This window comes from Propithecus coquereli, unplaced genomic scaffold, assembly GCF_000956105.1.
Source record: "Propithecus coquereli isolate 6110/MARCELLA unplaced genomic scaffold, Pcoq_1.0 Scaffold210, whole genome shotgun sequence".
NCBI classification, from domain to species: Eukaryota; Metazoa; Chordata; class Mammalia; order Primates; family Indriidae; genus Propithecus; species Propithecus coquereli.
The window spans coordinates 5567814-5592368 of NW_012146079.1; the positions used below are offsets into that span (position 1 = coordinate 5567814).

General features: G+C 34.9%; 1 protein-coding gene across 1 annotated transcript in view; it reads left to right on the forward strand.

Moving 5' to 3' along the window:
• CDC42BPA (CDC42 binding protein kinase alpha (DMPK-like)) overlaps positions 1-24555 on the forward strand; it is a 245435-nt gene that overhangs the window by 90798 nt on the left and 130082 nt on the right. Inside the window, exons 6-11 of the mRNA XM_012644402.1 lie at positions 1482-1575; positions 7005-7205; positions 8844-9092; positions 11028-11107; positions 17969-18135; positions 23028-23150. Of these exons, the coding sequence (XP_012499856.1) occupies positions 1482-1575; positions 7005-7205; positions 8844-9092; positions 11028-11107; positions 17969-18135; positions 23028-23150 (914 nt within the window). The remainder of the gene's footprint in view (positions 1-1481; positions 1576-7004; positions 7206-8843; positions 9093-11027; positions 11108-17968; positions 18136-23027; positions 23151-24555) is intronic.

Here is a 24555-nt window from a genome sequence, read left to right on the forward strand (position 1 = left end):
AACAACAATAATTCATAGTGACTGTATAGCTTAATTTTTTAATAAAGAATAAAATACGTTTTTTCTTCATCTAAAAATGGTCTAGATAATTTCTGAGCTCCCAGCACTTATGTTTACTTCCTTGATGTTTAAAAACAGAAAATTTTTTCTTAATATAGCTTTTTTGACAGTTCAGGATAAATTCAAATATTGAGGATTATAAAACTAATTTATTATACAGGTTGTTTTCAGTCTGTCTCTATTTACCTATCATTTATCATCTACAAAGGGGAAATCATTTTCTGTAAAGAGGCAAATAGTAAATATTTTAGGCTTTGCAGGCTTATGGTGTCTGTCACAACTACTCACTCTTGTCATTGTAGTGTGAAAACAGACATAAACAATACCTAAATGGATGGTCATGGCTGTGTTTCAGTAAAACTTTATTTATTAATACAAAAGTGGGCAGCAGGATGGATTTGGCTCATGGGTGATAATTTGCCAAACTATGATGTACAACACACTCAGAAATTGCTTCAGTAATTAAAGTAGTACTAATATTATACTCATAATTATAGGTGGGAAAACTGAAATGCAGAGACCTTAAATGGCATCATTCAGGTTAAATTAAAGGGACCCTACCATATTCCCATAATCTACATGACAATAGAATTTTTAAAAAAACATACATAGTGTTCATAGGAGATTCTTTCTCTTCCTCTAAAAGTAAATTGGGAGGGTCTAATCTCCTAGTTATTCACAATTACAATCTTTAGAATGTGATTAGAAATTTAATATTGCTAGATCCCTGAGAAACTTCTTCACAAAACCATTTTATGTATCATTACTTTGCCAAGGTTTCCCTTCCAGTACAAAAACAAATAAAAACACTGGTATGACATAGTTTATTACTTAGAATTGGATATCTTTCAAGCCATTAACTTAACATCTACAAATAGTGAAAGGTTTAAATAATATAGATAATCTATAATCTATATTAGGCAACTATTTCAGTTCTTCTGCAAAATCAACTCTATGAAGCAATTTCTTTGTGTTGTCGTGACCTGAAGTACTAGAGAATTTATCTATCTGCAGTTATCTTCAGGATCTAGAGAGTTTATTTTTCCCTGTCCAATTTCATGGGCTAGAGGATAGTATTTTTTTGTGAGTATCAGGTAATTACGACTCTTCTCTGTATGCGGAAAGTAGGCCTACTCTAGTCACATTGGAACCTGTGTAAATCCAAAGGAAGGATGGACTTTAACCAGAATGAAAATTACCATAGTACTTTTTGTCTCTGGGAGAATACTGAAATTACATATTTAAAAAAGTTTTAATATGAATCAGAGCCAGGAATTTCATCTATAAAGTAATTAAATAGATGTTCTTAAAGTATTACTTTTAAAAGAAGTTGAGATTTTCAGACAAAAAGGTTATCTTACCAAGCAACTGATTATGTTTATTTTTCCCAACTAAAAATTGTTATGTATGTATTTTTTCAGAGACATTAAACCTGACAATATATTGATGGATATGAATGGACATATTCGGTTAGCAGATTTTGGTTCTTGTCTGAAGCTGATGGAAGATGGAACGGTAAATAAAGATAAATCTTAAATTATATTATAGTAATTATATATACTATATATATATATACTATAATTAATTATAGTAGTTATCTTAAGATTGATATAATATACACTTTATCAGACCCTCGTTTGCTCCTTCTTTAGCTGGTAAATATTATTGTACTTGAGATATTTTTAAATTTCCAGAGGGGTAAAGAAAATAAGTTTTACGTGGAAAAAGAAAATGCAACTTTGTTCTCATTTTCATTTCTTTTGTATTTTTTTCCTAATTACATAGTTATTCTGAGGGACAGTATTCAACAAATAAATCCTTTCTTCAGAAAGTCTTCTATGTTGATTTAATTTCATGTTCCCATTTGCTTAACTTCTGCTAACCCTAAACTCCTTAGTTGTTTTCTTTCATTTACTTAAAAGTTTGTATGCCCGATTTTATTCTTTGTTATTTTTTTGAGCTTCATTTTCCTAGTTGCATCATAGAGGTCCAGATATATATCAGTTTAATTGGCAGAACCTTTTGGAGAATAATTTAGTAAAATACACTCCAAAAGCATGAAAATGTCACATTACTCTGGACCAGTAATTTGACTTCTGAAAATTTATCCTACAAAGATAACTTCTTTAAAAAGGATTATGCAGCCTTTGCCTCTGGCCATGATGGATGGAATAATTGGTACCAAATTAGCACTCCCACTTTAGACAACTGTGAAACTGGATACAATATTTGAGACAACTGTTTTCGGGCATTGGACAACAGGCAGCATAAAACTATTATCCCTGACAAATAAACTCACAAAGGGTGCCTCACAATAGCTCAAGATTGGGACAGTTCCTGACTCTAATGCAGAAAGCTACAGTGAGAGCAGAGTATAGCAGGCCTTCAGAGATTAGGGGAAGAGATCAGAGTTGGGTTAGCTGCAATAGCTGGAATCTGCAGGGCTTTACATTGGAGAGGAGGGAATTGTGCAGAGGGAGGACCTAAGGTATCCATGTGGGCATACTTCTTGAGGGTTGGGCTATACATGTGCACTACAAGATCATATGAGACTTGCCAAAAAGTAGATGAAATTTTGAAAACAGAACAGAATACTAGAGATCAAACAATGCTGAAGGAGATAACAGTGCTTGCGGACATTGAATTTTCAGCTCTGGAGAGCCATTTAACACTGTTGTAACACCTAAGACCTACTCTCAACCTGTTTAACAGTCTAAATCCAAGCCCTGATAAGGTCCACAGAGTTGGAAGTCTCTCTTCCAAGTAGAGGCGCTTGAGACAAATCTTGGGTTTTGTATAAATCTGTACTCACAGAGTATAACTGTAAACTAACACATGTTCAAGGAGATTAGTTAGTGGTTTTTTTATGTGCTTAAACAAGAATTATTCTTCTTCAGAGGAAGATAACAGAATCCATACTCTCTGTAACATTTTATTTACAGTGAACAAGATTCAATCAAAAATCACTAGACCTAACAGAAATGGGTTGGGAATAGTGATACAGAGTCAAAAAATAAAAGTCAGTAGAAGCCTGGATAGCACAGATGTTGAACTTAGCAAAAACTTAAAGAAGCAAAGGAAATTTATAATCTTAAAGATTGCACAGATAAGGAATCTCAGCAGAAGAATGAATCAAATGGACCTTTTAGAACTGTAAAGTACAGTAATTGAAATTAAAATTTACTGGTTGAGGTTAAAAGTAGACTAGAGATGGAAGACAAACAAAATGTGGTCTGTACATACAATGGAATATCAATCAGCCTTAAAAAGGAAGGAAATTCAGACATTTGTTACATTACGTTAAATGAAATAAGGCAGTCACAAAAGGACAAATATTGTATGATTTCACTTATATTAGGAACCTAGAGTGATCAAGTTCAAAGAAACTGGAAGTACAATGGCGGTTGCCAGGGACTAGGGGAAAGGGGAATGGGGAACAGGAGAATTACTGTTTAATGTATACAGAGTGTAAATTTTGCAAGATGAAAAAGTTCTAGAGATGGATGGTGGTGATTGGTTGCACAACAATATGAATGTACTTACGCCATTGACTGAAAACTTAAAAATTGTTGAGATAATAAATGTTATGTGTATTTTACCGCCATTAAAAACAATGATTAATGCCAGGAGCAGTGGTTCATGCCTGTAGTATTAGCGCTTTGAGAGGCTAAGGCGAGAGGATTGCTTGAGGCCAGAAGTTTGACACCAGCCCAAGCAAGAGCAGGACTCCCTCTCTCCCAAAAATAGAAAAATTAGATGGTTGTGGTGACATGCACCTATAGTCCCAGCTACTTGGGAGGCTGAGGCAGAAGAATCACTTGAGCCCAGGAGTTTGAGGTTGCTGTGAGCTGTGATGACGCCACTGCAGTCTAGCCCAGGCAAATGAGTGAGATCCTGTCTCAGTCAGTGACTCAATACATATGTACATATATAGATAAATAAATATTTTTAAAAACCAAAGAAACTTAGAACACTTTGGTTCTAATTACATCCTCATTAACATGTTATTGTTTTCTAGTGTTTTAGTTCCAACTTATTTTTGTTTTGTTTTATTTTAAGGAGGTAAAGTAGGTAGGTTTTTTATTTTTATTTTTTAATTGTCAATTGACAAATTACAGTTATATGTATTTATGGAGTACCAACTTGTTTTGCGGCCCTAAAGCAGTTGTTCACTCCTCTTCTTCCTTCTTGTCCTCCTCCTCCTCCTCCATCATTATGTTATCCAATTAAAAACCATTTAAATGCATGTTACAGTTTACTAATATCTTTATTCATGATTACTTCTAGTATCACATTCTTCCATCTGGATTAAATTTTTTATTTTCTGAAGTACACCCTTTCGTACTTCTTTTTATCTGAAAGGATCTATGAGGGATAGTTCACTCAATCTTGTGTGAAAATGTATCATTCCTGTATCATAATTTAGGTAGGTAGGGGGTATTATGTTGACAATTATTTTGTCTCATCACTCTGAAGGTACAATTTCATTTTCTGCTGACTGTTATTGTTAGTATTAATAATTCAGCTGTCAGTCTAATTGTCATTCCTTGATATATAATCTCTCTTTATTCTTTAATGTTTTAAAAATCTCTTTGCCTTTGGTACTCTGTAGTTTAATTCCGGTGTGTATAGATGTGGATCTGGTTTTATTTATCTTCTCAGTACTTAATACCCTTCCTGCATCCAAGGATTCAAGTCTTAAATCATTCTTGAAAAATTTTAAGCTCTGACCCTTTGAATATTACTTTATACTATTCTCTTTTCTCTCATTCTCTTGTATTATACTATGTTGAACCTGCTCATTCTAGTGTTCGTATATCTTGGCCTTTCTTCCAAATTTTCCATCTTTTTATTTCTTCATCCTGGATGCTGGTTAGTTTCTTCAGCTCTTCAGGTTTGTTATTCTCTACAACTGTATCTAATCTACTGTTTAGCTATTTTACTACATTTATTTCAGTGACTACTTTCATTTCTAGGACTTTGATTTTTTTCAATTATCTTTTTCTTGTGTTTTTCATTTTTTTAGATCTTTAATAATTTTAAGCATACTTATTTCATAGAATGGATCTGATTGTTGTTAGGGATCTAATCGTATTGTTTGTTGGGATTTCTGACTGTTACTCATTTTCTCATTTGGTTTATATTATTGGATTGTAAGCTTATATTCAACAAGATTTTATGTGTGAGAATTTTGTCTAGACAAATTCGAGTATGTGTTCTCCAGAGTAGTTTTGAATTTGTTTTGCTTCCTAGAGGCAACCAACCTTGTTTAAGTATTTATGCCAGTTTCTTGGCTGAAAACATTTGGACCACGGAAGCAGTGTGAGTTAGCTTCACAGATGTTGAAACCCTATCACCTAAAGTTACATATTTCTACAGGAGGAGTTATTTTCCACATATCAGCCAAAAGTCAAGATAGATAAAATTTCTTGTTGTCTTTCTCTGCTGTGTGGCAGAAATAATTCACCATTTCTCTTACACTATGCGCTTTGGGGCAGAGGGCGTGTGTGTAGGACATCCTTTCTCTTCAAACTCTCCACCTCATGCAAGGCAAGGTCTTTCCTTTTGTTCCCTTGTGTGTATTAAAATCCAAGTACCTGGAAAATGAAAACCAACAATTCCCCAATCCCACCCCATTTCTGATGTTTCTCATTCTGGTTCTCAATCATTTCTTGATTACTGGCCCCTAAAAATTTCTTTTTTAAAAAGTTATTTTATATGTTTATTAAAATAGTTGTTCTATTTTTAAGAGTTGGTGATAGAAGAGTTTTTAAGTTACTTAATCTCAGTATTGCCACAGTGGAAATCTATCCTGGTTATTAAGAATTGGTAATTTAGTCTATAAAATCCAGACTATTAACCATTATTCTACCTTGAGAATGTGCAATTTTTAAATATGTTCTTTTAAAACATGTAAAGGGCCAATATTCTTTTATTTCAGAGTACCTTACAACACATGTATCCAGGATTTTTAAAATTACCTATCTTCTAATTTACATCTAACCAGCTATAATAAATAATAAAATATGCTCACCTTTTTTCTCTATTGGGACTTTATTTTTTGAAGGATATACCTTTTATTCTTTTATAATTTGTTTTATTAATAGGTAATTTGCTATACTTTTTTTTTTTTTTTTTTGAGACAGAATCTCACTGTGTTGCCTGGGCTAGAGTGCCGTGGTGTCATCCTAGCTCATAGCAACCTCAAACTCCTGGGCTCAAGCAATCCTTCTACCTCAGCCTCCCGAGTAGCTGGGACTACAGGCATGCGCCACCATGCCCGGCTAATTTTTTCTATGTATTTTTAGTTGTCCGATTAATTTCTTTCTATTTTTAGTAGAGACGGGGTCTCGCTCTTGCTCAGACTGGTCTCGAACTCCTGAGCTCAAACAATCCGCCCGCCTTGGCCTCCCAAAGTGCTAGGATTACAGGCGTGAGCCACCGCACCCGGCCTGCTATACATTGTTGACGTTTATTTTCTTAAGTTTCCATTAAGGAGCTTTAACGTAATCTCCAGGCTTTTCATAAGTATAGGCCTAAATTTCAGGAGTTCCCTTTCCCCATCTAATTGTAGAATTTTCACAGCTTTCATTTTTTTTAATATTTACAGGTTAGACATGTAAGTAATAAGAATGTCCTAAACCAAATACTCAGTTTGTTGTTAATGGCTATCATGGTTTAATTCATATTGTTCTCCAAATGTAGTCATTTAAATAAGTAACAGCTATAATAAAGGTTCTATAGTGTTATACAATCTGGAAAATCAGTAATGTGGAGATTATATAAAATTTAACTTGCATGTACAAGAAGGCTAAATTTGTATAATAACGAAGATGTAGTTATGAAATAATGTCATTGTGTATCTTCAGTAACTTTTTAATTTAAAATTATTATTTTATTTCTAATATATTACAGTAGATTAATTAAAATATGAACTTCTTCAGGTTCAGTCCTCAGTGGCTGTTGGAACCCCCGATTATATCTCACCTGAAATCCTTCAAGCCATGGAAGACGGAAAAGGCAGATACGGACCTGAGTGTGACTGGTGGTCTTTGGGGGTCTGTATGTATGAAATGCTTTATGGAGAAACACCATTTTATGCAGAATCTCTGGTGGAGACATATGGAAAAATCATGAATCACAAAGTTAGTGTATTTTACTTTTTTTAAATTAATGTGCTAAATAACAGTATAATAAAATAATGTGATATTTAAAGAGGGAAAATATTTTTCTAAAAATAATGAATGATCACATTTCTATGCTAGTAGGGGACATGACAAACTAGAATTGTCAGTATCCATAAGTTATACATAAAATTATTAATTCTAACTTCTCCTATATTTTATTAGAAATGCTAATAACTTAGGGAATTAAATGGTATCTCCAATAGAATAACAAAGGTCATAAGCAGACAGTTTATATCATTGCTTACTATAGTATATGTATAGTCTAGAATGCATGTAAAAAAATTCTCAACTTTAGTAGTGATAAATGAAATGCAAATTAAAATAATAAGATGCTTTTTTCCTTGTCAAATTGGCAAAGATACTCTCTACTGTAAATAATACAGTGAGATGAGCATTCTGAGACGTTGTTGAGAGAAATATAAATTGATGTAGCCTTTCTGTCTAAAAGTTTGCAAATATGCATCTTGAACCTTAAAAAATGGTTAGAGCTTTTGAGTGAGCAACTTCAAGGAATCTACCTTATGAAATTTTCACTAGAACAAAGATACATGTACAGAGATACCTATTCTAATATTATTTATGATATAAAACATTGAAAACAATCCAGATATACAACAGGAACAAATTATGAGATTTTAATCCATTTAGTTCTAAGTGAAATAGAAATAGATTGTTGTTAATAATAAAGATTTTGATTAGTCAGTCTCAGAGGATTGTGGACAATTACAAGAACCTAGAATATGAATAGGAATATCCCATAGAAGGGAATGATAATCTATTCTTTTTAATTTGTTCTGGTGACACAGTTAGTTGCTTTGAATATATATTATATAAATCAGTTTTACAGAATTTATGTTCTTTTACCTGGCTACAAAGATAATGCTTCTCAAATGGTTATAAACAGTTGAAAGACTAGAAATACCTGCAGGGTTGTAAGTAGCATGTGCAGCATTTCTGAAAGAAATCGTTGTAATAAAACATGGTATTTTACAGCACAGATTTTGGAGTCAGACAGCTTCAGTTCAAATTCTAGTTCTGTCATTTACTAGTTTTGTGAAGTTGAGAAAATTAACTTGAATTTTCTCTGTGCCTTTGTTTCTTATTCTGTAAAATTAGCATAATAGTAGTACCCACTTAAGATGATTATTGTGAGGATTAAATTAAATGAGTTAAATGAGTAAAGTACTTTAGTGTCAGATACATATTAAATCCTTTAACTTTTTTTATTATAATCAGTTAATCATTAGTATATGAGTTATAAGAACATTATCAATTATGCTCTGTTGAAAAATTGAGTCAAATTCTACCACTTTTAATCAATTCCTCTTTATTCTGATACCAGTTTAAGGTATTTTAGCATTTCATTTATTCTTCTTTCTATACTGTATGTATGACTAAGTCATATATGGAATTAAAGTTCTGTAGGAAAATGATCTTTTCTCATTCATCCCTGCATTCCTTTAGTATCATCACTTTGTACCAGCATACACTTATTAAATATTGTTAAAAGAAGATGTATTTTTAAGAAAATAAATGTCAATCAACTTAGTAAGTTAAACACTAATTTATATTTTGCTTCTATTATTCTCTGTTTAGGAGAGGTTTCAGTTTCCAGCCCAAGTGACTGATGTGTCTGAAAATGCAAAGGATCTTATTCGAAGGCTCATATGTAGCAGAGAACATCGACTTGGTCAAAATGGAATAGAAGATTTTAAAAAGCACCCGTTTTTCAATGGAATTGACTGGGATAACATTCGGAACTGCGAAGCACCTTATATTCCAGAAGTTAGTAGCCCAACAGATACATCGAATTTTGATGTGGATGATGATTGTTTAAAAAATTCTGTAAGTATGACATTGAAGTTCTTCTCCTCTGTTTCTTTTTAAATATGGTTATAAAGTAATTTTTTGGTTTGCAAGTATTTTGCTAGGGTAATACAATTATCAGTTATCAGTTATCATGGCTTTCAGTGCTTATTCTATAATAAATCAAGAAATTAAGAGAGTTAACTGAGGTGAACTTGGTTATTCATGACTAAGAGCAAAGTTGAAATTCTAAGAGTTACTTCTTAGATAAGTTATGCAATTAGGTTTCCTAAGAGGACAAATTAGACGCTTAAAAAAGTGGATTTCATGTTTGCAAAGTGAAGAGCTTAGAAACTCTCTCCCTAAAACTAACCATGAAACTGGACAACACTGTCAAAAACGACCAATTCAGACTTGATGTATCAATTGAAGGGAAATAAATTGAGGAGGATTTATTCATGAAAAACTCCCAAACTTTGGTTAAAATCACATATATCACAGCCTCTTCCCTACTACTGGCTTGGTTGAGATAGTAGTATTAGTAGCATGAAGCTGGCTATAAAAACCAGCAGCTTTGTTGTCAGAGGGGGCAGACTCCAGGGCTAAATAACAAGCCCAGTGGTATTGCTGCTGAAAGTAGCAAACTTGGGTAGGAAATGTTAAATAGGAAATGTTAAATCCACAGCTTTACTAGCCTGAGGTTATATCCCTGCTTGAGGTGAATGTCAGACAAGTGGACTAGCCAGATATTCAACCATTCTTAGCTTGTGGGCTGTGCTGAAACAGGTCTGCACAGTGTAGCAATCTCTGCTCTACACCATTTATTTCCCTTAAATTAAAATTTAGGAAAATAAGAATATAAATTTTTTATGTTTTTTGTCTTCTAAGCCTTCTTAATTTGAACTTCTATTTTTATTCAGTTATTTTATTTCATATGGTTTTAATTCTGTACTAAAAATTTTATATTAATTATATGTTACTTTTCACTGTTCAGTACCATAATCAAGGCAGATAAGAAATTCTCTTATACTTTCTTCTCTGAGCTTCACAAGAAAGAATTAAATGGACTTTCTTTATTAGTAGAATTATATGTACTGCTAACAGAAATTGTGAGTCATTCCAAATTAAATACATAGTACAGTTGATTCTAATTATTCATGGTAGTTATGTTCTATAAAGTTGCTGTGAACACTGTATTAGCTAATATTGAACCACTGCTCCAGAGAGATACAGGATTAGGTTCCTGTCAGCCTCTGGTCACATTTTGACCATCGGATCAATACATAATCTTGTTTTATGTGTGTTTCTGTTTGAAGACACCTATGTAATATATACTGTTGATTCATTAATATCAAACTCACCAGCAGCAGCACTGTAACTCATCCCTGAATGAAGCTTTTCTAACACATGTTATTTTCTCTGTGAAGGCACATAGAAACACTAGACAGTACTATGCTTGGGGGCCATTTTAAATAGTGAAATTGCTCGCAAAAGGCAGAAAAATGTGGCACTAAATAGACCCTGTAAAGGACATTTGTTTATAGTGTTAATATAAAAGATAAACGAGAAGGCAGAGTCTCTCCTGTTCATCCTCAGCTAGGAATATGAGCATAGGGTGACTCGAATTTTTCTCTGCTCTGCACGTGTCTGTGAATGATTGCAGAATCACCACAAGTATTGATTTGGGGTTTACAGATAAAATTTAGCTTCTAGACAAATTTGAAAATACAGAATACATGAATAATGACTGTAAATTCAGTATCAGTCAGATGATCAATCTTTATTTTCATTTTTTTAGAATTTTGCAGTAGCAGTGTATAGTTGTCTGAAGTTTATATCACTAAACATCTGTACCAAACTCACCAGTATTTCTAAATTGAACAGTTGCATGTTTCCTATAGGCAGTTAATACTTACAGCCAAACCTGTAGGTTATAGCTGTCTATTTCTTACCGGATGTTTTTTCTTTCTTTAGGAAACGATGCCCCCACCAACACATACTGCATTTTCTGGCCACCATCTGCCATTTGTTGGTTTTACATATACTAGTAGCTGGTAAGTTTGAAAGTTAACATAGTTTGGACAATTTAAAGTAAATTAAAGTGAATTGAGGTTTTTTTTTTTTTAAAAATGTAATATATGAGAAAGCTTCATAAATTAATTTTTTTTAAAATAGAGTGAGCCTACTGCTGGAAAAAGTTAAACTTACAAAATGAATGAAATACATACGAATTTTAACTCATTTTGGAGGGGAAAGAATGGGACAAAGAGAGAGCTCAGAATATAACCCTTAAAAATGGGGTAAGAATTAGAACAGTCTCTTCCTATTGAATAAATTTTCTCTGGGTGTCAAGGACAAGAACATTCAGCTCATTAATCCTGCCATCCTTTTGTTGACCCTCTTTCTACTTATATCCTTTCTTTCCTCCTTCTCAGTTTAAATTCCATAGAGAATGATTATCATCACTGTTTGTGTGCCACCTCAGTTTCCTTGGCTTTCTCTCATTTTCTTGTATTGCTAAGTCAACATTCATTGTTAAAATTTGATTTTCTTTCTATACCAGTGCAGTTCGAAGTGACTAGGGAGGAATATCTGACCATTCTTACTGGTTTTTACTTTAAATTCATGATTACCAACCTTAAGTACCCCTTATTGCTGTCTAGCAAATATGCTATATTATACTAGTGCAGCAGTCCCCAATCTTTTTGACACCAGGGACTGGTTTAATGGAAGACAATTTTTCCATGCACCCTGGAGGTGGAGGATGGGGGATAGTTTTGGGATGACTCAAGCACATTACATTTATTGTGTACTTTGTTTCTATTATTATTACATTGTATATGTAATGAAATAATTATACAACTCACCATAATGCAGAATCAGTGGGAGCCTTCACCTTGTTTTCCTGCAACTAGATGGTCCCTTCTGGGAGTGATGGAAGACAGTGACATCCAAAGCGTGTTGTTTATGTCCACTCTACTCCATAATCTCATTTTGGTTGCTGTCACTGTAGAAAACCTTGCTTCATAAAGATACGATGTTGGAAATGGAAGCAGGATTTTCAGTGCTTTTGTGGCAATCTCAGTATATTCCTCCTTGATTTTAATCCAGAACATATGGAGATTTCAAGTTGTCTCAAACATATTTTTAAGGCCACCGTCATTTGCGATCTCAAGCAGTTGATTGTCTTCTAGCACCAACAAAGTCGATTCACCTGCCTTATTCGCAGATGGGTTGCAGATCCATTCCTTGCCTGTCTTGGGGTCTTTTGTGGTTGGGAAATAATGCTCAAACTCTTTTGAAAGCTGAAATAGGTGATCATGCACCAGCTTGGAGAAAGGAGGCCCTGGCTCAGTCTCTTTCAAAATCTCTACTAATGTTTGAAACTTGTCAAAAATCCATTGGAATTAACTTGTTGCCTCCATAATTCCAATTTGGCTTTGAATGCAGCCACTTTATCTGCTGACTTGAATACAGTTGTCCTTCTCTCCTGAAGTGACAGATTGAGTTTGTTGAGCAGGTTGAATATGTCACACAAGTAAGCAAGTTTTGCAGCCCGTTCTGTGTCACTGACATGTGCTGCCAGTGGTGACTGTTTTTCTAAAAGCAGTCTCTGGAGCAGCTCTCATAACTCAGAAACTCTGGCCAGAAATCTACCTTTAGAAAGCCATCTCGCCTCTGTGTGTAAGAGAAGACGTGTGCTCTGCGCCATCTCCTCAGAGCTGCTTAAACAGAGCAGTGAAACCAGAAAGCCACCCAGTCATGCAGCTGCTCTGTCAGTGCATATACCAACACAAAATGACCAGTTCAGTTTTCCTGATATGTAATCATTCAAAGACCTGAATAGTTCCTTAGCTGTGGTGTTGGTTGGCAACAAAAGTGCATGTAACATATCCTCCTGCACAGCCTCCTGAAAAATATATTGCACAAACACAAGCATTGTTGCCTTGTTTGCAACATTGGTAGACTTGCCAACCTGGATTGTGTACCACAGCGACTCATTAATCCTCTCTAACAGTTGTGCCTCAATATCCTCTGCTATTTCATCAATTCGTGTAGTTATGATGCTAGCTGAAAGAGGAACACGTGCCACCTTTTGAACTGCAGCCTCTCCTAAAAGTTCATGGCAAATGTCTTTAGCAGCACGCAGGATCAACCCTTCACCAATATTGAAGGGCTTCTTAGCTTCAGCAATGCGGTTAGCTGTTCAGAATCATGCTCTCAGTGCAGATACATTTGAAGAAGCAGTGGCCTTCAATAATCGCTTCTGTTCTTTGTGTTCACATTTTTTCTTTTGGAAAACTCCAAAGGCTTGTCTTTTAATGTAGGATCCTTGGTCTCCATGTGACGAAGCAGTTTTGAAGATTTCATGGCTTCATTGATTAGCTGGTTACCACATACTACCATATTACATGAAGCAGCCTTGGAGAATGTGAATCACCTGTTGCAGTGAACACGTAATTTAAGTAGGACTCTTGGTATTTTGTTTTGTTTTTTTTGTTTTTTGTTTTTTGTTTTTTTTTAGACAGAGTCTTGCTCTGTTGCCATTGGTAGAGTGCAGTGGTGTCATAGCTCACTGCAACCTCAAACTCCTGGGCTCAGGTGATCCTCTTGCCTCAGCCTCCCAAGTAGCTGGGACTATAGGCATGCGCCACAATACCTAGCTAATTTTTCTATTTTTAGTAGAGACAGGATTTCGCTCTTGCTAAGGCCTAAGGCTGGTCTCAAACTCCTGAGCTCAAGTGATCTTCCTGCCTCAGCTTCCCAGGGTGCTAGGATTACAGGCATGAGCCACCGGGCCTGGCCAGTATTTTCTTTTAAACGCAGCTTTCATTTTGTTGGCAATGTTAGAGTCTTCTGCTGTCTCATTATTGGGTCATTCCCCCTTTCCAAAGAAGCTCTCCAGCAACGTTTGTTTTTTACTCATTTTTGGTAGGGTTAGCTTGTGGGCTTACCAAAAGTGTGACTGAGACAAGTGTACAGTGCAGGAAAGAGGTGTGGATGGAAGTGGTACATAATATAAAGGGCAGGCTACACGCGGACTAACATAAGTGTCGGATTCTGACTAAAGCCTTCCTGCCACCAGATGCAGCTGTACAATTGAAGTTCCTCAACTCAGTTGCCACTATAAAGCCTGCTAGCAGATGCAGCTTGTCACTTGCCACTCACTGATAGGGTTTTGATATGAGTCAGTAAGCAGTTGATTTATTATGGTCTCTGTGCAGTCAAACCTCTCTGCTAATGATAATCTGTATTTGCAGCTGCTACCCAGTGCTAGCATCACCGCCTCAGCTCCACCTCAGATCATCAGGCATTAGATTCTCATGAGAAGTACGCAACCTAGATCCCTCGCATGGGCGGTTTACAGTAGGGTTTGTACTCCTGTGAGAATCTAATGCCACTGCTGATCTGACAGGAGGTGGAGCTCAGGGGGTGATGCGGACGATGGGGAGCAGCTACAGATACTGATGAAGCTTTGCTGGCTCTTCCACTGCTCACCTCCCACTATGTGGCCTGGTTCCTAATAGGCCATGGACCAGTACCAGGTCTGCAGCCCATGGCCTGGGGACCTCAGCCCTAGTGTATCTCTTTTCCACTCCTCTAAATAACTATTTCATACTTTCTACTTGCCTGTGATACCTCTTTTGTCCTCACTCTCAGCTGGTGTTCTTGCTTCCTCTTTCACTAAGAGGATTGAAGCAAACAGCAGACAACTTCCATAAGCTTCCATCACAACATTTATCACCTACATACCTCTGGACCTATGTGATCTCTTCTTTTCATGGATGAACTGTGCAAGCTCCTAGCTAAGGCCAGCATCTTCCAGGCCCTCTTAGCTAGTCCAGTCTATTGCTCACTTTGACGTCATGCATTCCCTTTCTATATCATCAGAGCATTTCCATCAGCTTACAAATCTGCAGTTCTTTCTCCCATCTTAAAGCAAAATATAAAATCTCTCTGGATCTCATTTCCTTTACCCGTTAGTAACCATTTCCCTGGTGTACATTATAGCAAAATTACTTCAACTGTTGATTATATTTTGTCCATTTTTTTTGTACTATTCTATTTTAAATTCATTCCATTCGGGTTTGTGCCCCCATCACTTCATAAAAACTGTTTTTATCAGTGTCACCATTGACCTCCATAATGCTAAACCTAATGTTCACTTCTCAGTCCTAGTCTTAACTTACTTGCCTGGTCTCATCTGATTTGCCACAGGTCCACATCATTAAAACACTTTCTTTTCTCAGCTTCCAGGACACTTGACTGATTTTCTTCTTACCTTTCTGGCCATTCCTTCTCAGTCTCCATGCATGATTCCTCCTAATCTCCCTAACTTCTGAATATCAAGGTGTGCTGTGGCAGTCTTTAGACATCTCTTTTTCATTTATACTATCTGATGTTCTCCCAGATATTTGCTGATAACTCCTAAATGTGAATCTCCAGCTGAGACCTCTCCTCTCTTCTACTTAAAATGTCTTAACCACCTACTTAATCTGTTCATAGCTTCATTTCCTTTATTTCTCAGAACCTGTACAAGTGATCTTATTAAAAAATAAAGCAGAAAAGATATGTCTATACTCTGTTCAGGACCAATACCCCAAACCCCCCAGCTTCAGTGGCTTTGTATCTTAACTCCTAATCAAAATTCTTACAAGACCCTACATGACTGGCTCACTTTTATCTTTCTGGGTTTATTTTCTACTATTCTTCCCCTTGCTTACTCCACTCCATCCACACAGGCCTCCTTTCAGGTTTATAAACCTGCCAGATAGAGTCTTATCGCAGGACTTCTGTACTTCTGTTCCATCTTCCTGGAATGCCCTTCCTTTTGACATTCCCTTGGCTGGTCCCCTTACCCTTAATTGGTTTTTCTCAGAGTTACTTTCACAGTGACAGCTTTCCTGACCACTTTATCTAAATTTTTATCTCCTTCCCCTTAATACTATACCCTCCCTTTTCTGCTTTATGTTTTCTCCTTAGCACTCAATATTTTCTAATGTACTGAATATTTAATTGTTTTGTTTATTTCTCTCTCCATCACTGGAATATAAGCACTATATGGGCAAGGATTTTTTGTCTGTTTTATTCACTACTGACACTTCAGCACCTCAAATATTTTCAATTAAATTGTATTGAATTTTAAAAAGGACCTCAGTTCTGAAGTTCAAATTCTGGCAAAGAGGACTATGGTTGGTGTTTTTGACTACTGTTTCACTTAAGTGATCAAATTGTTTTAAACTACCAGTAACCCTTCAGAAAACTTCATTTTATAATTTGTGGTTCTTTTTTAAAAAATCAAGATAATTTAGGGGGTAGAACAAGACAAGGATGCTCATTTTTACCACTGTTATTCAACATAGTACTGGAAGTTTTAGCTAGAGCAATCAGACAAGAGAAAGAGATAAAGGACGTCCAAATTAGAAGGGAAGAAGTCAAATTATCCTTATTTGCAGATGATATGATTTTAAATCTCGAGAAACCTAAAGATTCCACCCAAAAACTATTAGAACTGATAAACAAATTAAGTGAAATTTCAGTATATAAGATCAGTAGTATTTCTATAGGCCAATAGTGAACAATCTGAAAAAGAAACCAAGAAAGTAGTCACATTTATAATAGTTACAAATAAAATAAAAACCTGGTAATAAACTTAACCAAAGAAGTGAAAGATCTCTTTAATGGAAACTATAAAACATTGATGAAAGAAGTTGAAGAGGACAGAAAAAAATGGAAAGGTACTCATGGATTAGAAGAATCAATATTGTTAAAATATCTATACTACTCAAAGCAATCTACAGATTCAGTGCATCCCTATCAAAATACCAATGACCTTACAAGGCAGAAGGAAATGGGATCCTATCTTTAGTCTCCTTAAACAGAATAACTGCCAGTCAAGAATTTTGTATCCTGCTAAACTAAATTTTGTAAATGAAGGAGAAATAAAGTCTTTTCCCAGACAAGCAAACACAAAGGGAATTTGTCACTACTAGACCTGTCCTGCAGGAAATGCTCAAAAGTGCATTATACATGCAGCACCACAGTAGACACCAACCAGTGTAAAAACACCCAAAAATGATAGCTCACACCTCTTATAAAACAATAGCACAAGAGGGAAAACAAAACGATAAGGTATCAGCCAACATGATGAATAGAGCAGCATCCCTCACATCAATACTAACACGTGAACGGTCTGAATGTTAAAAGACATAGACTGGCTGAATGGATGAAAAGATACAACCCAAATATCTGCTGTCTCCAGGAAACACATCCAACCCAAAAGGACTCATACAGATTCAAGGTGGAAGGGATGGAAAAAAATACTCCACAAAAATGGAAACCAAAAGCCAGCAAGTATAGCCATTCTCATATCAGATGAAATAGACTTTAACAATGGTAAAAGAAGACAAAGATGGTCATTATATAATGGAAAAGGGAGCAATTCAACAAGAAGACATAACAGTCCTAAATACATATGCACCTAACACAGGAGCTCCCAGCTTCATAAAGCAAATTCTTTTAGATCTAAGCAAACAAATAAACAGCAGTATGTTAATAGTCAGGGACTTCAGCACTCCACTGACAGTACTGGACAGATCATTGAAGCAGAAAACGAATAAAGAAACACTGGACTTAAACAGGACTCTAGAACAAAAATATTAATGACATTTTTCACAGAATAGAAAAAAATAATCCTAGAATTTATGTGGAACCACAAAAGATCCAGAATAACCAAAGATAATTTGGGGGGATTTATGTTTTCATTTAAAAAAATGCTTATAAAAAGTAGTTTTTGGTGATTTTGCAAAAACTATATTCAAATCCTTGTTTTAAATGAACAATTTTAAAAGGTTGTCTTCTTTCTTTAAACTTTTTATTACAGTATTAACCTACATATTTTTTTCTTTCTTCAGTGTTCTCTCTGATAGGAGTTGTTTAAGAGTTACAGCGGGTCCCACCTCACTGGATCTTGACGCTAATGTTCAGAGGACTCTAGACAACAACTTAGCGACTGAAGCTTATGAAAGAAGAATTAAGCGTCTTGAACAAGAAAAACTTGAACTTAGCAGAAAGCTTCAAGGTAAATATATTTTAAAGATAATTTCCCTTTTCGAAGTAGACTGACAGTGTTATAAATTGTTTATTAGAAGTGGTTGTTTTGTCTTAAGAAGAAATTTTTTTATTAAGTGATGAAATATCAAGTTGTAGAAATATATGCAGAACACAGTATAATACATTTATGTAAAATCACACAATTAACTGCCAACAACGAAAAATAATGTTTCCTATGGGTACATATGTGTGTATATAAGAGAGTGAAAATAAATACCTCTGGGGAGAGGCGAACGGGACTGTTAGGAAAAATGGAAGCCTTCTCACACGAGTATAACACTTTAATGACTTTTCCTATCATATTTGTTCAATCCTTAAGAGTTCTAGCTCCTGTCACACTGTCATGCCCTACAGCATTGCTTCTGTCATAATATTAGGTGATTTAAAATGCATGTAGGTGAACCTTTTAAGATTTTGACTTGGTTTCTTGATTCTTCACCTTCAGTGATCGTCTTCTCCACCCTATCTCATCCACTCTATCCCGTGGTAGTGAGATATAGCTTGAGATTACAATATCTAAAACCCATCATTAATCTCAGTTTCAAGCAAATCCTCCATAATCTCTTGCTCATAATTTCTAGTGAACACTCTCTGGTGCCTTAGCTCCAATAGTCCTTTAATTCCACCATACCTACAAGTCTGTCACCATTTCACTGTTTCTCTTATACCCTCATTTCTCATTCTATGGTCAATCATAACAATACCCTCAAATCTGTTGTTCCCCTTTGTCTCTGTCAGATTCCTTTGGTAGAATATTAACCCTGTTTAAATACAACTTTGCATCCACAACTGTGCAGCTGAAGGTAGCCTACTTAAAAACCATACAACATGCTGACTAATAGCACTTCAAATTCATGAACACCAGTCTCAGGCCGGTTCTTAATGCTGCCCAGCAATCCTACTTTTTTCCCCTTATCCCATTTTCTTCTGCTGTATTGAAAAATCCAGTGATCATTTCTCAGTCGTCTTTTAACCTGTTAGCAGCATTTGACCCAGTTGACCATTTCTTCCTCCTGAAAACTCTTTCCTTTTTTTGGCTTCTGGGGCACTTGACTCTCTTGATTTTCTTTTTCTTCATAAGCTAGTCCTTCTCAATCTCCTTTGCTGATTTCTTCTTAACTCTTTGGCCTTTGAGTGTTAGAGTACTCTAGAGTACTCCATGCTTTCACTTGCTCACAAGTAAAACCTTACAGCCATCCTTAAACCCTTATATTCTCTCACACCCCACATCAGGTCCATCAGCAAATTGTGTCAGCTCTGCTATCCCAATAGATCCTGAATCTGATTATCACTCACTGTGGGGCTCCTACCCTGTTTCAAACCACCATCCACTCTCACCTGTATTATTGCAACAACTTACTAACTTGTTTCCTTATTTTATCTCTTCCTCCACTGTCCCCTCGCCCCACATGTCTTCCACCCCTGGTTTCTTTCAGTTTGTTTTCAATGTATCAGCCAAATAATCGTATTAAAACTACTTAGATCATCTTACTTCACTATGTTAATCCCACTTTCAGTAGCTTTCCATGTCACATTAATAGCCAAACTAATTTCAGTGCCTAAGGCGATATATGATCTGACTTCTTACCATTCTGATTACTCTCTTCTTTGTTCCTTGTGTTCTGGCCACCTTAGGCTCCTTGCTGTTCTTTTCATAAGCCAGGTACATCCCTACCTCAGGGCCTTTGCATTAGCTGTTGCCCTACCTTAAATGTTCTTCCTTTGATATTTACCTGACATATTCCCTTACCTCTCTACTTGAATGAAGCCTTCATTGAAGCCTTTTTCCCAACCATCCTATTTATAATTTAGTATTACATCTATCCCCAGCACTCACTATCTCTCTTTTATGCTTTATTTTCTCCAGCATAAAGGATATAATGTTTATTTTACTTATATATTTTGTGAATGAAGAAATATATGTATGAACAAGTAATCAAGAACTTGTAACTCCTACAAGAGAAAAAAATCAAAGTTTTACAGTCATAAAATTTTGCTTACTTACTTTTAGAAGCCCAGTAGGAAAAAAGGCTCCATAGACATCAATAGAATAGACTATTTTCCTATTTTTCAATAAGTTGCTAAGATCTCTGCATGTGAATTACTTCCCCTTTGTGGCCCAAGTTAGTTTTTTTACTTGTTTTATTAATATGGCAATATACATAAAGTGTGCAAGCATTCTATTTTTAACTGTAAGCCCGATAATTGCTTATATATACTCATGTAACCTCCACCCATATCAATGTATAGAATATTTCCAGCATAGCATGAGGTCCTGTCATGCCCCTTCCCAGTTCATAACCTACCACCTTGAAGAAGACACTATCCTAATTTCTTTCCCCATTAATTGATTGATACCTGTTCTTGAACTTCGTATGAATAGTATCATATACTATGTTCTCTTTTGTGTCTGGCTTAACTCCACATGTTGTTTTGAGATTTATCCATGTTTTATATATATCAATAGTTCTTTTTGTTATACTATTGTTTAGCATTTCATTGTATATAAATACTAAAAATTGATTTATCCAATCTGTCATTCGTGAATATTTGGATTATTTCCAAATATTGATTATCATGAGTACACCTGTGAATATTCTTATGTATTCCTTTTGGTAGTGATGTTTACTTATTTCTCTTGGATATATATCAAGGAGTAGAATTTGTGGGTCATAGGATATTTTCATCTTTAGAAGATATTGTCAAAGAGTTTTCCAAATTGACTGTATTCAATATATTAGTTCTACTAGTAATATATGACTTCCACTTTCTTCAGCTCTCCACCAGAACTTGATATTGTCAGTTTTTTTTTTTACTTGTATTCATTCTTGTAGATATATAATGGTGTCTTACTGTGAATTTAATTTGCCTTTCCCTGATGAATAATGAGGTTGAGTATCTTTTCATATATTTACTATCAATTTAGTTATCCAGTCTTGTGAAGTTCCAGTTCAAGGTTCTTGACCATTTTTCTGTTAGATCTTTTTCTTAATAATTTGTATTTTTTCACTTCACAAACAATGTAAAAAACTTTTCAACAGTTCCTTCTGTGATTGTTATTGTATATTTTACCTTAATCTAGTTTATAAATCTTTTAATACATTTACTTTATTGTTGCTTCACATATTTATTACTCATTAATTTTTAAATATCTTTTTATTTATCCTTTTGGTGCTTTTTATTTCTTCCTAGTGATCGATGTTTCTATCTGGAATCACTTTTCTTCACCCTGAAAAACTTCCTTTAGTATTTCTTGTAATGTGAATGTGCTGTGACAAATTCTCTAAGATTTTGTTTGTCTGAAAATGTCTTAATTTTTGCCTTTCTTTTTGAAAGGATACTTTTGCTGGGTTAGAATTCTAGCTTGACAGTTTTTCCTTTGAAAGTTCTACAGTTATTATTCTATTGTTTTCTAACTTCCATTATATTTCTTGAGAAGCCAGCTGTTAATCTTCATCTCTCAAATATAACGTATCTTTTTTCTCCTCTGGTTGCTTTTAAAAACTTGTCCTTAAATTCAGTTTCAAATAGTTTTATCTGATGTGCATAGGTATAGCTTTCTTTGTATTAATATAAAATCCTGTTTGGGATTCATCATGCTTCTACAATCTTAATTAATGTCGTTTATCAATTTTGGAAAATTCTAAGCCATAATCTCTGTAGATATTTCTTTGTTTTGTTCACTTTCTTCTTTCCTTCTGGGGATCTAATTGCATATATGTTAGATCATGTCCCACGTTTCCTTTATGGTCTGTTCTTTCTATTCTTTTGTTCCTTGTGCTTCATTTTGATATTTTCTGTTGACCTTCCTTCATGCTTACTAGTTCTGTTTTCTGTTACATCCATTCTGCTGTTAAGTCCATGAGTTTTAATTTCAGATACTGTCTCTTTTAGTTCAAGAATATCCATTTGGTTCTCTTATAGTTTTCAATTCTCCATTGAAATTTCCCCATCTTTTTGCCTATCTTTCCCTCTATTGTCTTCAACATTTTAATAATAATTATTTTAAGCTCCTTGTCTGTCAATTTTAACACCCGGATCATCTGTGAGTCTACCTTTATTTCTGTTTTTTCTTTTGACTATTGGTCATGCTTTCCTGCTTTTCCAAATGTCTTATGATTTTTATTGTATGAAAGATTATGATACAAACACACAGAACAATCAGTAATGATTTGCACTAACAAAGAATTATGGTAAGAGAGAGACTTGCTATTTGGGAACCCCTCTGTAAATAGCAGAATGCCTATTTTAGAACAATGGTGGTTTCATTTCTGATACAAAATGGTTTTCAAGTTGTTTTTTTCCATATCTTTTGGTAATATCTGGGAATAAACATCAGTAAAGTTAATGTTTCTTTGATACCTTGCATCTTCTGATTCAAACTGCAAGATAAATTAATAATCTCTATTTTAACTAAATTGATGAGCCAGTGTTATCTATGGATGGGCCTCAACTTCCAGACATAAAATTTGGAAGGCTAGCACTTCTACATATATGTATTAACATGTCTAAAACCCCCTTTATATACCAGATTCAGTTCTTCATACATCATCTGACTGACATAATATTTTTGAGTTATCACATATGCAGAGATGCTAGCACCAAAAGGGGCCAAATAGTTGAATCACTGGCAAACTATACCAACAGTATTTAAAACCAAAAATCTCACATATTAGAAGGTAGATTCTTTTCTATATATGTTATAATTTTAAAGATGTGCATAATGGAATTTTATGACTTAATGTATTTACATGCTTTGGTTCAATTGGTAGATGTTTTGGCCTATGGAATTATATAAGAATTTCTCAACAAAAAATATGTTGTTATTAGTCGTAAAAATTTTTTTATTCTTTTTTTAAGAATCAACACAGACTGTCCAAGCTCTTCAGTATTCAACCGTTGATGGTCCACTAACAGCAAGCAAAGATTTAGAAATAAAAAACTTGAAAGAAGAAATTGAAAAACTAAGGAAACAAGTAACAGGTAAATTTCTATGATTTACTTTTAATTCAGTTTAGTAGATTTTTAAAAATGGTTTATTCACACAAAAAACATTTATTGAGTACCTGTCTGTGCTGTGTGATGTGAGTTATACGCCAGTGAGGGAAAGGCAAATAAGCAGAAATAAGTCAGTTCTGCTTTCAAGGAACTCACATTTGGATCTGGGAAACAGATAAATAAATGTTATTATAATATATGTGAAAAGGCTATGAGGAATAATAAACAGAGGTACATGGAGAGTACATAGGAGGGACAACTAACCTGGACTTAAGTGAACAAGGATTGCTTTTGTGGAAGATCTGTTAATTTGGGGGGATATTGAGTTGGGATTTGCCTAGAAGAGCAATTCAGGGGAACAAGCGTTAGGAGGGAGGAAGGAGGACACTGTAGACAAGGGAATTGCATGTATATAGGCATCAAGGCTTGTGAAAATTTTTTTTCTTTGTTACAGAACATTTTTCAGTGTATTGCCAAGATTAATTAAAATTAACTTTGACAATTGATGCCTATTGTATTGATTGTTGATATGCCTATTGTACTCATTCATTCATTTATTGCATTTGTTCGACAAATGTTTATTAAGCCCCTACCAGGTGTTGTTGTAGGCTCTTGGGATGCAGTAGTAAACAAAACATGCAAAAATCCTTGCCCTTGCCTGGGTGGAGGACAGATAACAGACAAAAACCAGTAAATATATGAGGTATAACTATGTAAATGATACAGTATATTAGAAGGTGATAAGTGCTTAAAAATAGAGTAGAATAAGGAGAATGAATCAGATGTGTGACATGACGAGTTTTATCAGTGTAAGTACTATGGTCTGGGTTTAGGCCTGTTTGAGAAGGGAACATGTAAATAAAAATTTGAAGAAGGTAAGGGACTTAGCCGTTCAGTTATCTGGGGAATGCTTGTTCCAGGCAGAATGACCAGCCAATGCAAAGGCCCTAAAGTCAGAATGTGCTTCATGTGTTTAAGTAAAACACAGAGGACAGCATAGCTGGAGCAGAATAAGCAAGCAGATAGAATGGAAGGAAGTGAGTTAGAGAAGTAAAGGGGTGCAAGGGACTTGTCGCCTGATCAGTAGAGTCTTTTCGATTGGTGTAAGATCTTTGGTTTTTACTCTTGAGCTAAATGGCAGCCTTTTGCATGTTAGAGACATCACATGATCTGAGTAAGTGGAGGGATAGAAAGAAGGTGATACTACTTTAGCTAGAATGGTCAGGCCTCTCCAAAACTGCAATTTTAGGTGAAAATAAGTGAAGGAAAAGAAAAACTATGATAAAGGGTCTTTTATAAAAAGGACTATTTACAATGCCACATTAATACTTTGTTTATGTGGAATACATGTGGAGATCTTAAATTTGAGCATAATTTATGAACACTATTC